The sequence below is a fragment of the Scatophagus argus genome, chromosome 11, assembly GCF_020382885.2.
Source record: "Scatophagus argus isolate fScaArg1 chromosome 11, fScaArg1.pri, whole genome shotgun sequence".
Taxonomy (NCBI): Eukaryota; Metazoa; Chordata; class Actinopteri; family Scatophagidae; genus Scatophagus; species Scatophagus argus.
This window is the reverse complement of record NC_058503.1, coordinates 3,550,319-3,565,600: the sequence shown is the minus strand read 5'-3', so window position 1 is coordinate 3,565,600 and position 15,282 is coordinate 3,550,319. Positions and strand designations below refer to the sequence as shown.

The following is a 15,282-nucleotide window of genomic DNA, read 5'->3' as shown; positions in this document are numbered from 1 at the left end:
TATATAGATAATATAATCCTGAGACTTACTTCCAGCTGTATGAATTCATTTCATGATTTATTTTTAAATGTTTAAATGTGTCAAGTCCCAAGCTTCTTTAGTTGTTCATGAAACTGCTACAAAGCTGTTTTACTGTAAGGCCCCAGAAATGTTTTGTGATCTAAGAAATTTTACCTGACAAGACATCACCACATGAGGTGAGTAGATTGTGACTAAATAACCTTGCTTATTGGCTGAACTGTTCCTTTACAGTGTATTGAATTTCAAATCACCAAGATAATTCCAAAATGAAACATGCGTTTTTCATATTTTAAAGCTACAGTTCATGTTTGTTACAGTGAAACCACCATCTGTGTCCAGGAAATGACCTCTGTTTCTGTGTTAAGTATCAGAGACAAGCATCATAATAGATTATACTGCCAAACACTTCCAGAAAATATGTGATCTATTTATTGATTGATCTGTTTATAAGTGAAAAAAATCATACCATATACAGAGCACATTTAACAGTAATTTCCACATAATTGGGAGGGTGTTCAATTGTTACTTACCTCTTTTATTACTGCTGAAAAATACATATTACTTTGAGATTGTTAGAACATTACTGTATTATTATTCTTTATCATTATCTCTCAATAGCACCCTTTTCCATTTTTTTTTAATATGGTAGAATCCTTTATCTCACCATGTTTTCTACCATTCCTACCCTATTATCAAAATTAAATCACAATATTACCATTAATTATCATTATTATCAACATAATACCAGGATATGAATAAATATATAGTATATACCATGGTATTACCTCGCTATCACACTGATGTTAATAAATATTGACCTATTTAGTACCATGTTATTATTGAGCTGTTAAAGTGCTTGTATTTACTTTGCATCAGTATTAAACAACTACTCCACAATATCCACTTCTTGACATTATTCATCATATTAAAGCTAAATTGATTTTATAAAACACAGCTATAGTCTCTGTCAAGTATCGTGGTTAACAGTAGGCTAGCAACACTTTTAACTTTTTCACTCACAGTGACAAAGGCATTTACAAAAATGCGACCACGATTCCACAATAGAATATTCTTAAGATTCGAATGACTAATTTGTAATCATTCAAAACCAGAAAGTACAAACATTATACATAACATTACTTTTGTCATATTGTTGTATCAGCATCTCCATTCACAAGTAATACAACTTGCAAAATAAACAAAATAATCTGATGTTTTCCTCAAAGTTAGTTCAAAAGTCTCTGAGTCTGCATCATCAGTTTGATTGTGTTTTCCACCCACACCCTGATATAGTTCAATGTAGTACTGGTGACAACTGGGCAGCTTCACATGGGAATAAAATGTTTAGCTAAAGGGCACATTATTGGTACTCTAAGAGACAGCTGCAAGTGTTTCCATTATCACTTTCTCTTTCCACATTTGTCTTCTGAGGCCATAACCCTGCTCTGCTAACCTCTGATTGAGTGTCACCTCAAAGTCTCGGTCTTGTTTTCTTCAGTCTTGACAGCATGATCTCTCATAAATATCTAGAAAAGATGAAATAAGAAAATCAGTAAGAACAGAGAAAAAGCTTTTCATTTGTTTATGTTTTCAAATGTCACTTTGACCAATACTTAGTCAATTTGCCTAAATCCTACCAATGTTCTTTGGCTTGTCAGAAATAAATGTTAGCAAAATTTTTCAGACAGAGATGAATATTTGTGGTTTTACCATATAACTAGAACACACAGAACACAGTTTTCTACAATTTTATGCACAACAGGAAAAAAAAGCACACAGTCTGAAGCTATAGATGGTTTCATCAAGGCTGAAACTCAAAGCCGTGTTTACATCATATCAGAGGAACCAGAACCACAAGATGATGCTTGTTTACATTGTTGGATAGCTGTGAAATCAAGCGTTGTCCTTTTGGCCATATTATCTCATAAATTAATTGACTGACTTCAGGGAGCATCTGTAATCACCAAGTTACCCCGTACAGAAAAAAAAATAGTTGTTCCAAGATGGCTGCTCATATTAAAGGTAAATCTGGTATGATGTAAATGCAGCATACTGTAATGACATGCTGACAGGGATGAACAATGATAATGCAGGCTTGGTTTGTGTCTTCAGCCTAACATATCAATTAACTTTTGTATTTGAGAAGACATCTCACCACAATGTTAACGTAACTGCTGTTCTTGAGCTTTCTAATATATCAGGTGTTCCTCATTAACAGATATTGTTTGACCAGTTGTCATGTTTGAAGCCAACATGAAGGATAAAGCCTGAAAGCTGCCATGAAAAGAACTATGGACATCTATTCTGTGACAAACTGGTAAACTTTGTCATAGAGATTAAAACTGAATTTCAAAGTTAGTTGCAGTCCTGTTCTGTTTGATGATGAAGGTCAAATGATAGGACTGAACAGTGTTATAAAAATGAGAGTTGGGATGAACTTTGAATCTTAGATTTGCAGTACTTAGTTCACTTCAGTTGATGTAGAAATGATAAAATATTGCAAAAAGGAAAAAAAGCCAATGGTGGGAGACATGGTCAGAAGTGGTTTATCTGAGTAACATTCAGACAGTGCAGCTAGACAGGTGGCTACTTTAGGCCTGACATAAGTGACATCACTTAAATTCCCAAAACACAAACCACTTAAATGCTAACTCTTCAGATTCAGTTTCAAGAAGAACTTTCTTTCACATGCTCTCCACTAGTCATTCTACTATCACATAAATTATATGAGTACAGACAATTTGCCTCCACTCATATCATTAATGTGATACTGTAGTAGCAAATCGCATCTCAACAGAGTCTTAAAACAGAGATGGGTGGGAATGGTACAACACTGGAATGAAAATCACAGCATGTGTGCACCTTGGTGGTATATGATTTAAGATTCACATGGTGTATATAGCAACTAATAGATTATATATGTTGGATTTAAAGGGAAACAGTGAAGTTGTGACAAGGCACACAGGTGTGTTGACAAATGTGTTTTCTTTAATAGTTTTGCTAAAACAGGTCAAGACAGATTCCAGACTGAATGGGTACCAATTCCCCCTCATGGTATCCTCTTGGAAGATCTACAGATGAACCATAACAGACAGCAGTGAGATGTTGTAATTTAAAAGTGAAGATGCAAGCTCAGACAGACCGGCAGCTTAGGTTGGGCTTCCTACCTGTTGGCTAAGTGGTTCTGGTGGCATGATGGCAGCATGAAGACGATGGCTGACTGATGAAAGAAGGATGTTTGGAAGAGGGTTTCCTTAGAAGATAAATAAACTTCTTGTTTGGTGGGTAGGATCACAGGAGTTTGGCAGGGGTAAGTGACCTGGTTTTGAAGTTGGATTGGAAGATTAAACATTCAATAGTGGTTGGGTGATTTGCGCCGGGTTTTGAGAGAGCGTCTGCTTATTTTCCAGGGGAAGGGTGTATCACAACAGCCTCTGGGATTATTTTGTTTGATGCTCAAAATGAGAGAGTTAGAGGAAATGTAAGGATGACAGAGGAGGAGGTTCCTGATGAGGTGGTTGGTTGATTTTGAAGGAGCAAAAGACTTTGCAGGAGATGGTTAGCAGCAAAGTTTAAGTAAAAAATTCTGAAGCTGATCTTGGTTGGAACATAAGATGGATAGTTGAAAAGATCAGGAGATTTCAGCCAGGGAGGAAATTTGATACCGCAGTATTTCACAGGAACAGGTGACAAACACTCGTCATTTTCAGGAGCATGAAAAGTTAAATGAAGAAGAGTTTGTTCAGTAGGAACATAAGTGTTCACATGAGGAGAAGCAAACAGTAGGTCACCAGAAGCAGCAGGAAGCTTTCGAGGATTTGAAGGCAGATAGGTAGATGGACAGATAACCAGGGGTCTGAGAGAAAGAGTTAGGAGTGCAGTGCATCAATACCTGCAGGAGTGAGAACCAGGGCTTGAAGAAGGTCAGATAGAGAGACAATCCCTCTCACCACATCGTCACTGTCAACCAACACCAAACGATGCACCTGAAAAAAGCAACAGGATTTGGTTATTAGAAGTAAGCAATTTATTAAAATGGTTTTTGTTCCTTTATAACAACACCCTGTTTTGCTCATTTTGCTAAAAAGCAGCCAATGTAGAGAAGCCAGTATGGGAGAAATATAACATCTAATTCTGGTTCTTGTGAGTAATCGGTGAGCAGCGTTCTGGATTAACTGGAGAGTCTTTGGGGGGAGAGACTTATGGGGGCAACCTGATAAAAGGGAGTTACAATAATCCAGCCTGGAAGTAATAAATGCATGGACTAATTTTTCTGCATCTTTCTGACTCAAAATGCACCTAATCTTTGAAATATTGCGGAGGTGAAAGAATGCAGTCTTTGAAATGTGTGTTATGTGTGAGTTAAAGGACATGATTCCATGGCGCTTTTCATGTCTCTTTTGCTTTACGTGTTTCTTTTTTAGCGGGGCTATAGTGTCAAGTATTATCCTTAGTGAGCTTTCAGTGTTATCAACAAAAGAGTCGATTTGGGAGGGACCACAACAGGCATAAGACTTTTCTTTCATATTGGAATGTTCTGCATTACTGGGACATGATACTTAAGTAAATGACAATAGAATCGCTTCCTTAAATTTAGCCACAGCACTATCGGACAGGTATCTAGTATAGGAGTGTTTTCTTGTTGGTATGTAGTCAAGTAATATAAATCCAAAATTAAGTAATGGTCAGATAGAAGAGGAATTAAAGACTAGAGACTATTAAATGTCCAATTTCAGTGCCACATGTCAAAACAAGGTCAAGAGTATAATTCAAACAGTGAGTGAATCTAATAGTTAATAATAAATGCTGTGCAAGGGCTATCACCATCATTATCTATCAAATCACCTATAATAATTACTTTATTTGTTTTAAGGACTAGACTCAATGACCTCCTCGGCAGATGTCTCAAGGAATGTGAATATTAATATGAATATGGGGAAGTGGATTCATTTAGGCTGACATATTCTCTAAGCCACGTTTCGGTTAGCAAGAGCAAATCTATATTATAATCTAATATTAATTCATTTACCAGTACAGCTTTAGATGATAGAGATCTAACGTTTAACAGTCCACATTTAATTCTCCTATTTGTTGTAGCTGTGAAGGTGTTGGTGTTAATCTTTATTAGGTTTTTATGTATAACCACTCTTTTTGAATTTGATCTAATTAATTTCGGTGGTCAGCAGACAGACACAGTCTCTGCTGGATTTTGGGTGGGTGTTCTAATGGAAGTACAGAGAGGTGTGTAGGACTGCAACTCTGGTCTCAATTCTGGGTTGTCATGGTCTTGGTTTATTAAGAAACTTTTAGCATCAAAATAAATTATTAAATAAGAGATTTCCTCCTTTCAAGCCATCAAGACATGAGAGGCTGGTAGAGGGTAAGGGGTGGGCTTGAGTGACCCAGCGACTCACTCACTTCTCACATTCACTGTGTAGTACGTTCAGGGAAAATACTAAACTTGACTGGGACTCTGACTGCAGAGTCCCACTCACTGAGCTGAAGCACAGCTGAACATCAGTGCAGCTCACTAACTTTTCAACTCAGAATGGCTGTTATTCAAGGATAAGCCAGAGAGCTGGGAATTTAGTTGGAAATTGTTCATATGATGTGCCTATGCATATAATATCAGTCAAGATAATGTCATATATCCAGATGGCAGTCCAAGACCAATGTTGTAGAATCGTTGCAGCTAAATGTTAACAACTGGAAATATTTGTGTATTTGCTGTCTTGAACACATCCATTCATCCTGATTTTGACTATGAAATAATTCTGAACATTATTCAAATATGTTTGTGTCTGTTACCTCAGCCTTTGCAATACGGTCGATGACTGTCTCCAGTGTTTCGTAATGGTAACACTTGAGGACTCCCTCCACACAACAGGCTCTGGAGGTAATTGCCTCCCGCATTGTCATGCTCAGGTTGTTGTAGTTTTTCTGCGCTGCGAGGTTCTGAACAGTGTAGAAAAAGAAAAACAGTATTGTTCTGCCGCTTGCAGTTAGTGTTTAACTGGTGCAGTTCAATGGCATCTCCAGTTGAAATGACACTCTTAGCTCCATGGTTTATATTCTATTGTAAATATCTCCACTCTAGATACTGAAACGATCAGTTTAGTAATAACCATGCTGTTGCTAATTCAACATTCTTTGTAGCAGTTAATTTACTGTTGAACAAATTGTCACAACCTACTTTGGCGTTGTTTCTGCATTGTACTAATTCATCATGTGAGTGGTGAGCTATTTTTTTTATCAGATTTTTTGCAGCATTTTTGGTTAAACTCTTGTTTATAGTCTCTCATCCTTTTCAGAGTTATAATGACTGTTTCATTCACTGTATCTTATTGTCTTGGCTAACATACAGTGATGAAGAAGGTGAGAAATGGACTTACAATGACATCAAACCTGGAGTACAGTGCCACCACTTTTCCTATAGAGATGTAGAGATGAAGACAGAAGACAGGTAAAATACTATATACAGACAGATTATATTATTATTATACGTTATCACTTGTGCACTGTGAACTATTCTAAAAGAAATCAAATTTCAACACAAGAAACACACATTCAAATCTGCTCTTGATTACCGTTATTTCTGGACTATAAGCTGCTACTTTTTTCACACGCTTTTAACTGCGGCCTAAACAATGATGCAGCTAATTTATGGATTTTGCCTCAAGACGAAAGTGACATTGAGAGCGACAACGAAAGAGAGACTGACAACGTGGAGACCTGTGGCTTATTAGACAACTGAGGCCTATATATGTACAAGTTTTTTTTCTTTTCTTTTTAAATTTAGCGGGTGCGGCTTATATTCAGGTACGCTCAATAGTCCGGAAATTACGGTAAACAATAGGTAGACTGTCAATGAGTCAAAGCAAAAGAATACTTTGCACATCTGTTTTATGAGCCGTGTGCGTAGGAAGACGATAACATAGAAAGTTACGAGCAAACGCTTGCACACTGTCTAATTTGCAAGTAAGACAGCTTTCTTATGGCTTTAGATTGGCAGTGACTCCCAGTATGACATATATGACAGTCGGAGATTTCCAGCCACAGATATACTGGGCTTCTTTGTACCAAACCACATCATCACATGGTCAACATTGTGAAACAGCACCAAAGTGCCGTTTGTATAAGGCACCACAATAACTTGGTTAGGTTACTTAAAGATTCGCAAAAAACATCGAAGGCTTCCTGTAGAGCCAGTGATTGGTTTGTGTGAACTGGGCTACTGTAGAAACATATTGGTGCAGCTTCATGGAAGAGGACCAGCCTCCTCTGTAGACCATTCAAAGGTACTAAAAACACAACATTTGTTTGCTTCAGGTCATTAAACACTAATGAAAACATGATTATGAAGATCATATTCAATTTACCTTTAACTTAACCTTTAACTTAACTACTAAACAGTAGTCTCCTGGGTGAAATTCTGGTTGTGTTGCACCCATCCACCTCATCCTCATCCCTGTGCAGATTTTGCCACTCTTAATAGCCTACTATGTCACCTGACTTCTTCAGTTGTCATAATTACTATGACCATTAGGCTGCCACCTAACAGTAAATGCAAAAAACTTAAATGTAAATCTGAGTCTTAATAAGCTTAATTACCTACACAGCCATTTATATGGTGAGAACAAGTGTCTAATACCTAAAAAAAAAACAAAACATCAACCATCAAATGTCAGTGTGATGTTATACTACCATGCTCATTGACCACAGGCAGTGCGGACACTCTTCTGTCTACAAAAATGGCCAGAGCATCATAGACAGAAGCTGTTTCCTGAACTGTTGCAACTTGTTTGAAGGTACCGATTGCCACATCACTGATCCGCTTTTGAAGAAACCTGGGTTTAGGAATCATAGATCCCTGGAGGGAAGGCAAGAGAGATAAAACCATGCAGTATGTGAAAATCAATTAAAGATTGAAACCATACAGACAAATAATTGCAATTTTGTTCGGATCTTCATGTTTTTCCATTGTGAACTGAAGATCATTTTCCATGGTACAGAGGGAGCCCGTCTCCATTTTTTTTATTTCTATAGAATCTATGTTTTACACAGTATGATCTTGAGAAATGAATAAAAATTAATACTGAATGTAGATAAATGAACAAACCCTTTTTACAGGCTCCAACTCTGGCTGTGGAAAATTCTCTGATGCATGTTAGGGAGTATGTTAAAGGGAAAAAGTCTTACAAAGATGTGGAGGAACTTGAGGATACGTTTGTGAGTGAGGATGTGCAGGACGTTTCCTGATGCTGGGTCGATGACTGGCAGTCGATGTATTTTATTCTTCAGCAAGGAGTAGATGGCATCAAACAAACTGAGGAGACAGTAAATCTCATGATTTAAGATTATAATAGACACACGAGGATTGTAACAGCACGGAGTAACAAGATACATAGTGCAGTTGGTTTAGTTACTTAGGTTTCTATACAGATATATACCAAATGTTGTGATGCCATTAATATTATAGCATTAAAATTATATGAAATATTTTAAATGAAAGTTAAGAATAATTAAGAACAGACCTAATCAAAAAGGCTTGGGAATTACTATGAGATGCAGACAGACCAGGTGTTCGAAATTAAAAATGCTGCGGTATTTAATATGATATATTACATTTGAACAATGTAACTATGACCCTGATTTAAAGGAATCATTTCAAAGTCTGGTTTCACCTGCAGTCAGGAGTGATGCTGATCAGTCTGTTGGTAGAGTACTGCAGATAGATCTCTACGGAGAGAGAAACACAAGCTAATGACATGAAATCCCACATCCAGACGGTGTTTGAATCCTTGTTTTCTTCATCAACACTTTTGGCACCATAAAAGGACATGGTTCTGTTGTACTGACCTCTCCATGTCTCTATCTTGTGTTCTTCCAGCTCGTAGATCTGAACCTGCAGACAAAACACACCTCGGCTCAGTCAGTGATGGGCCTCAGCCTGGGCAGACATCTTCCTTTCTAATCTCACTGACAATGTGGATACAGTTTTTATTTGTGATTAGCAGCTGTTTTTGTATAAACAGATAATCTGATATGTAACATGGCATGTGCCCATGACAACAAATCGCCACAGCCATACAACACTTACAGGCTGTATTGTGTATATTTGCTATAAATGTTTAATGCAAAGACACCATTCAGGTGCACAGCTCACCAGAGGAGACTTGTAATAACGATGGAGAATGTTGATGAAGTCAGTGATGGTCAGCATACCTGTACGCACATTACAAACATCAAACATGGGTTTATTGGTAATCAATAGCAACGACAGTAAATTACATACTGACTGTAACACGATTACCATGCTAATGTGTTTATGCAACCATGAAACTCAAAACTGAGACAAGTACAGCTTAGATTGAATCAAAACCAAGCCAAATTCAATGTAAAGGTGAGCCTGATGAATTGACCTTGGAGCTCTAAAAAGTGAACAAACCCCTAATAAAATCTTTTCCTGGCATCACCCTCAGGCCAAACTTTAAATTACTGTATACTAATAGTAAGAACAACAAATACATATCTCTGTCTTTTTATTCATCCAACAATTTTGCTTTCTGCGTGTAAGAAGAATTTTAACCTCATTAAGCTGTTAAAGACTGAAAGTCTGGTTTCAAACTTTGTGATGTAGACAGTTAATCCAGGCTGATGCACTTGACACGCATGTTTAAATTTTAGTTACAAACAGAAAATTGACACCTGTGAGCAGGGCTGTTGAGTCACGATGATCAGTTAGGCATCTGTGTTTGCTGTTGACCTGCTTTCCTCCTCTAAATGTTAGCACACAAACTGGGCCTGGATCATTTGAAACCTCCTATTCACAGTAAGGAAACCTGAATCCACAGACCTGGGGTCCAGAACTGTCCGTAGAAACTAAATGTAGGTCACATGCCTGTGGAATGCTAGCATGTTCAAAATGCTTATATAAATTGACATTGTGCATTAATGGCAATTTGATGACCTAGAATTGCCTAATGGTGACTGACCATTACTGCATATTGTGTCTAAATATTTTCAACACAGGTTTTCAAAATTGTGTTATTGTGTTAGGTATCTTTAAACACTTGCATGATGAATCTTGAACTGATGGAGAGACAGAGATGTACTGTAGATAGAAATGTATTATCGCTCACCCACAAAACACTTCAGCTTGCTGTCCCATAGTGGTGCTGCCCTCACACCATTGGCCACCAGAGCAAAGAAAGCCTTTTTCACCTGAGAAAAACACACATAACACAGGTTTTGCAGCTGTGGGGCCTTAGCTGTCCAAAAATGGGATTTGCAAAAGTAAACCCAAAACAAAACAAAAAGACCCATACCTGTAGTGTGGTGTCAAAAATGACCAGTTTGGAGCTGGTAGGAATGGCATCGTAACAGGAGTGATTCTTCATGAAGTTCATGTATATGAATGTGTCAGGGTCTGTGTCTGCAGGGGGCGCAAGAGCACGTGGCGCATATGTACAACCACCTACAAATGAGCAATTGAAAACATATGATACAATGTTGTTAAGAGATGTCATGTTAAACCCAAGTAGGGACAATCTTTTTTTTTTTTTTTTTTTTTTCAAAATAATCACGATAAATGTTGAATGTTTGTATTTGGCAAGGGCATCAGCATGTTGTTTCATAATCAAGTCCATCACAATGTCACTGCTGCCACAAAGCACAGCAACTGTTCATGATCAGTTTCCTTTACTGTGCTCTTTACAGGCACCATACTCTGCAGAAAGGTGGAGGTAACTGAGTTGGGCATGGAATAGGAGCTGTTGTCAATACACACACACAAAGTTACAAAATCTTCTCTACTTCCTTACCTCTGCTCTTCATTGAGAGGACATCCTCTTCCTCATCTTCTTCCTCATCCATCTCAAATAAGGGAACCTGAGACAGGAAGTATATCGACAGTTTACTAAAAGCCCAGAGTTTACACACAGCTCTGCAATGACCTCATCCATATCTGGTGGCTATGAAGGTCTTCTGCAGGTGACAGGTTGAAAACATCTTGCTTTCTATTCCTGCATGTGTTGAATATTCATTTAATATAAAACGCAAAGCTTTGGTGTGGTTAATCTTTGGATAAAGTTAGGTTAGCTTCCCTTGGCTTATAGGCTTTGTGCTCAGCTAAACCCAAACAAAGCTATTAAATTGATGTTAGTCCCATCATTTCATTCTCAGACTGAGCATTAATCATATTGCTTAATTTAGAACTTGATCACAATACATTTCAGTAGCTTATGGAACCTTTGTAGTTTTTCTTTGTCAAAGACTATATCACCTCAAGGTTACAGAGTGCAGAGGGAAACAGCTGGAGCGTACACCTGTACCCTGCTGGGAACTCATCTCCACCATGGTTTTTCACTTGCAGCTAAACAAGTCTTGTCTGTATTCTGGCACAAGTTGGAAACATGTAGTTGGAACACACCGTCAAAAGCATTTGCTGTAGAAGCAGCTGTAAGGAGTGTCTACATGTTGACTAATCCATGTCATGACAGGAAGCCAAAAACCCACTGGTTAAATGTCAGCATTGAGGTGAGGAAGTATTTACAGCCTGGCTACCTCAGCTGACCCCAGAGTCAGTGAAGAGGTACGGTCAATTAAGGCATGATATCGATAGGGAATTTGCAGTGGCAGAAGCTAGGTATGAATTACTTCTGAAAATCTATACAACATGTAACAATCAGGTGACTCATGAAGCTGTTTTACCAGGTTATAAAGGCATAGGAAGGTAGGTAGGAACTTGAAGGACTTCCTAACCCAGAAGATGATTTTGGAAGAGTCAGGGCAGGTAAGGGGGGCCAGAAAACTCTTGAATGGTAAGACACCACAGACGGTTGCTCCTGGTTGTAGTTGCCTCATTCTTTCTGTGGTTCATGGAGAGCAGAGTTCAATACTTGAGAATGCAGATAGAAGCAGGTGAAGGCCTGGATGTATAGTAATAGTACTGCTTCCCTCTACTAAAAGAAACCGTTTGAGGTGATATTAACTGTTTGTACAAAGAACCAGTAAAATATTACTGATTTCACTTAACAAGAGATATAAAATTCAGAAAATACTAAGATAAGTTACAACCTTAGACTGGAAATTTTTAGATCAATCTGTTCTTTTCCTTTGAACTGAAAAAGTTCAATTTTTAGATGGATTGTCATGAGAAAAAACTGGCAGCAGCTCTGGTGTCTTGGGTCAGATGGAGGGATTGCTGATATGAGCAGTTTACCGTGTTGTGTCTCTGCAGCATATATTCTTATGCCACAATGCGTGTAATGCGAATAATACCATGTTCTATGAGACCAGTGTCTCCACAAATAGCACTTGTACAAAGGATCATGTTTCAGGACTGTCAAGTACATTTTGTAATACTTATAGTCAGAGATTAAAAATCCATGCTGTGCTAGAGTTGTGCTAGCTGTGCTAGCCTCTGGTATGGTTTCAAGTGGTAATTAAGATATATAGTTTTAAACGTAGTGTCTGGCAGTAAACAAGCACAATCAGTTTTGCAGCTACAGACACAGTATCAGTACATACACACAGACACTTGTTTGCATGCAGACATCCAAGCAGCACAGCAGAGAAGAGTTGAGTGAGTGAGCTGATTCTGAATCACATTCATTAGTTAGGTGTAAATCAGTCTTACATCTAACTTTGGCTGAGACTGCATCATATTGGCATTAAAAACATTAATAGCAGTATTTTAAAAACTGGCTTTATTGGCAGGTTGACATTTAATGAATGTTGACAAGAGACAGCAGATACAATCTGGCCTCTCTGTATGTTTCTGCACCTTTCAATGAAGCTTGTTACACTAATCAGGTGGAAATTAACATCACACATAACATAATAATAATGTCATTATAACGCCATTAACCTGTATTTTATTTGCTTATGTGCATTTTAGAATATATTTTAATGCATTCCCCAATACTGCCAGCATTATATGATCATGAGGTATTAGAATATTCTATGAATGACAACTAAAGTGTTTCAGATTCAGCAACAAAAGCAGCTATGAAACTACACTGGGACCTTTTAGTTTAAAGGCTGCTTGTTCCTCAGTTTATATACTATAACAGGCATCTTGTGTTTACCTTTCACATCACTTTTAGTTAATAAATAAGTGGTTTAATTATTTTGAGCTGAATTTGTCTGTGAGGATCATGTTTTGTGGCCACAGAATCTCTGCTCAGCAGTGATGAAACATCGGGCAGTTAGAGTGCCTCTTAAGAAAATGATAAGATTTTAATATTTTGCGTTTTTGTGATTCTCTTTTTTGTGATCTCCCAATAACCTTTTAACCTGACCTTTCATTTTCATCACATCATTGCTAGTTTGTGTGTCCTTCTCCTGTTTGAGCTCAGTACAGATAGCAGTCTTCATTTCAGGTTATGCCTGGACGTTAATCATGGACACATGCATACAGGTTGTGAACATGCTGCAAAAAGAACAGGCTGTTGAGGCCTGCAATGTAAAAGTAGCTCTAGTGTTTTTTTCTTTGCAGGTTCTCAGTTACAATGTCCACATCTTTCAGTTACCAACACAAACAGACTCCCAGGAGACAGATTAGAGTGGGGTGAGGGTGAGTCAGCAGAGTGTCTTACCTCTGCAAGAGGCTCCATGGCTGGGAACGAGGAGCAGGAGGTCCGCCTCCGTGGAACCTGACCGACTGGCAAAGCTCTTGATTACAATGCTCTTCCCACTGTCCAACTTAGACATTTGGATGGCTCTGGTACTTTGTCAGATAAAGTGATGAAGGAGTGGAGGCATGGTGAGGAAGGGAGGGGGAGTACGCCAAAGACAAGAGAAAAGAGGGAATCTGTGCACTACCAGCCAGCTTCAACCAGCACGTCTGAATGCCTGGGCGCAAATGAGGTCTAAATCTGGACTGAGGGGTGAGAGGCCTGTGGCATTCACAGAGGGGAGGGGTGGGGTGAGGCTGAAAGTGTTCAGGGAGATTTGGGGAGGGCTAAAGACAGTCATACTGTATACGGTATCAGACATTACCGTTACTTCATTATCATCCACTTAGGGGAACTTCAGATCATTAACATTTGGAACGCAAAAAAAAAAAAGACCAAAAAAGGCCAGAAGTCTGCCTCATGTCATAAAAAAGCAGGTTTTGGTAATGAAACAGACAGCCTGATCACCAGTGAAGATGAACTGAGCCCTGGAAGACTGAAGGACTAAAGGAAATCTGAACACTGATGATTTGATTTGGAAAAGGGTCAATCATACAAATTAAGTGCAACATGTAATCATGCAATATTCGAATAATGTGTATAGTTAACAAAGTAGCATGCTGAACATCTGGCCAAACAGATGAAGTCTCTAATAGCCGTCAACTAACCTCAAATTAATTGGTGTCAGTCTGGTGGCGACTGCAAGGTTAGCTAGCATGACAGCTGAGGAATAGAGAAGAGCCAATGTGGCATCTCATTATCAGTTTATTTATTGCAAGTATTCATCGATGTTATAGCACACTGTGGATTTTCTTCGTATCACGTCAGCCTATGAAACCTGCAAAACCATTTGTATATTCCTAAATACGGGTATACAAATAATTAAACAAAATTAAAGATAAAATACGCAAATACAGCCAAATAAAATAAAACTATTATTAAGGCTGAAATAAATGTATGGCCAGCCCTCAGTTTTTAGTAACAGCTGGATAACTGCTTTGTAGGTATATTATATTTTCCAGTGTAAACAAACACACAACTACTTTGTACACCGTCAGCTATTAATGCTAAACAAGTGTATAACAGTTTCTTTTTTGTTGACTTGTGAGCATCGCAACAAGCTGTAAGTACAATGCTGACATCATCGAACAGAGTTGTTACGGCTAGCAAACAGTTTCCACTTCACATGTCCAGCAGACCTGCAGCAACATTAGCCTTAAATTCACACCGGTCAAGAGGTGTGTTGGTGGACAGCTGGCAAACATCAACACAACAAGAAGATTCGCTCTCCTTTATGCTCCGCTTTGGTCTCACCCACCCCGGGCACAAAGGTTTTGAGATACTTCCCTCCTGCAGGTGGGGTCCTTCAGGACCAAAACCTCCATCCACAAGAACAATTTTTTCCTATCTACAGTTGGAGTCATCAAGAAGGTCCATGAACCCCACTAACACTGTCTCTCACTTCAGTCTCTACAACTTACATTAATAAAGTCTGAACATAAGTCTGAACACCTGACTCAGTGTGCTACATGAACACACATCATTTGAAGTCTATCTTTCCAACTGCTTTTGCACATTCTCT

At 38.3% G+C, this 15,282-nt stretch overlaps 1 protein-coding gene across 2 annotated transcripts; it reads right to left on the bottom strand.

Moving 5' to 3' along the window:
* Window positions 1–7: 7 nt before the first annotated feature.
* prkag3b (protein kinase, AMP-activated, gamma 3b non-catalytic subunit) lies at window positions 8–14,060 on the bottom strand. Of its 2 annotated transcripts, none has more exons than XR_006844688.1 (13): window positions 13,623–14,060; window positions 10,845–10,911; window positions 10,350–10,498; window positions 10,164–10,245; window positions 9,188–9,246; window positions 8,881–8,926; window positions 8,706–8,760; window positions 8,221–8,347; window positions 7,726–7,891; window positions 6,414–6,451; window positions 5,830–5,976; window positions 3,189–4,007; window positions 8–1,547 (listed from the first exon to the last, which is right to left on the bottom strand). XR_006844688.1 is itself a non-coding variant. In XM_046403999.1 (13 exons), the coding sequence occupies exons 1-13, from the start codon at window positions 13,638–13,640 to the stop codon at window positions 1,516–1,518; spliced, it is 1,080 nt and encodes a 359-aa protein (XP_046259955.1). In that variant the 5' UTR covers window positions 13,641–14,060; the 3' UTR covers window positions 8–1,515. The 2 variants fall into 2 exon arrangements, 1 of the variants encoding a protein (XP_046259955.1); XM_046403999.1 differs by having other exon boundaries at window positions 3,914–4,007.
* Between the last annotated feature and the right edge of the window lie 1,222 nt (window positions 14,061–15,282).

Coding starts and splice junctions, on each gene's coding strand:
- prkag3b (XM_046403999.1), bottom strand. Junction 10,246..10,349: donor TTTTTGACACCACACTACAG/GTATGGGTCTTT, acceptor TGTTTTTCTCAG/GTGAAAAAGGCTTTCTTTGC. Junction 6,452..7,725: donor GCCTGTGGTCAATGAGCATG/GTAGTATAACAT, acceptor ACATCTCTATAG/GAAAAGTGGTGGCACTGTAC.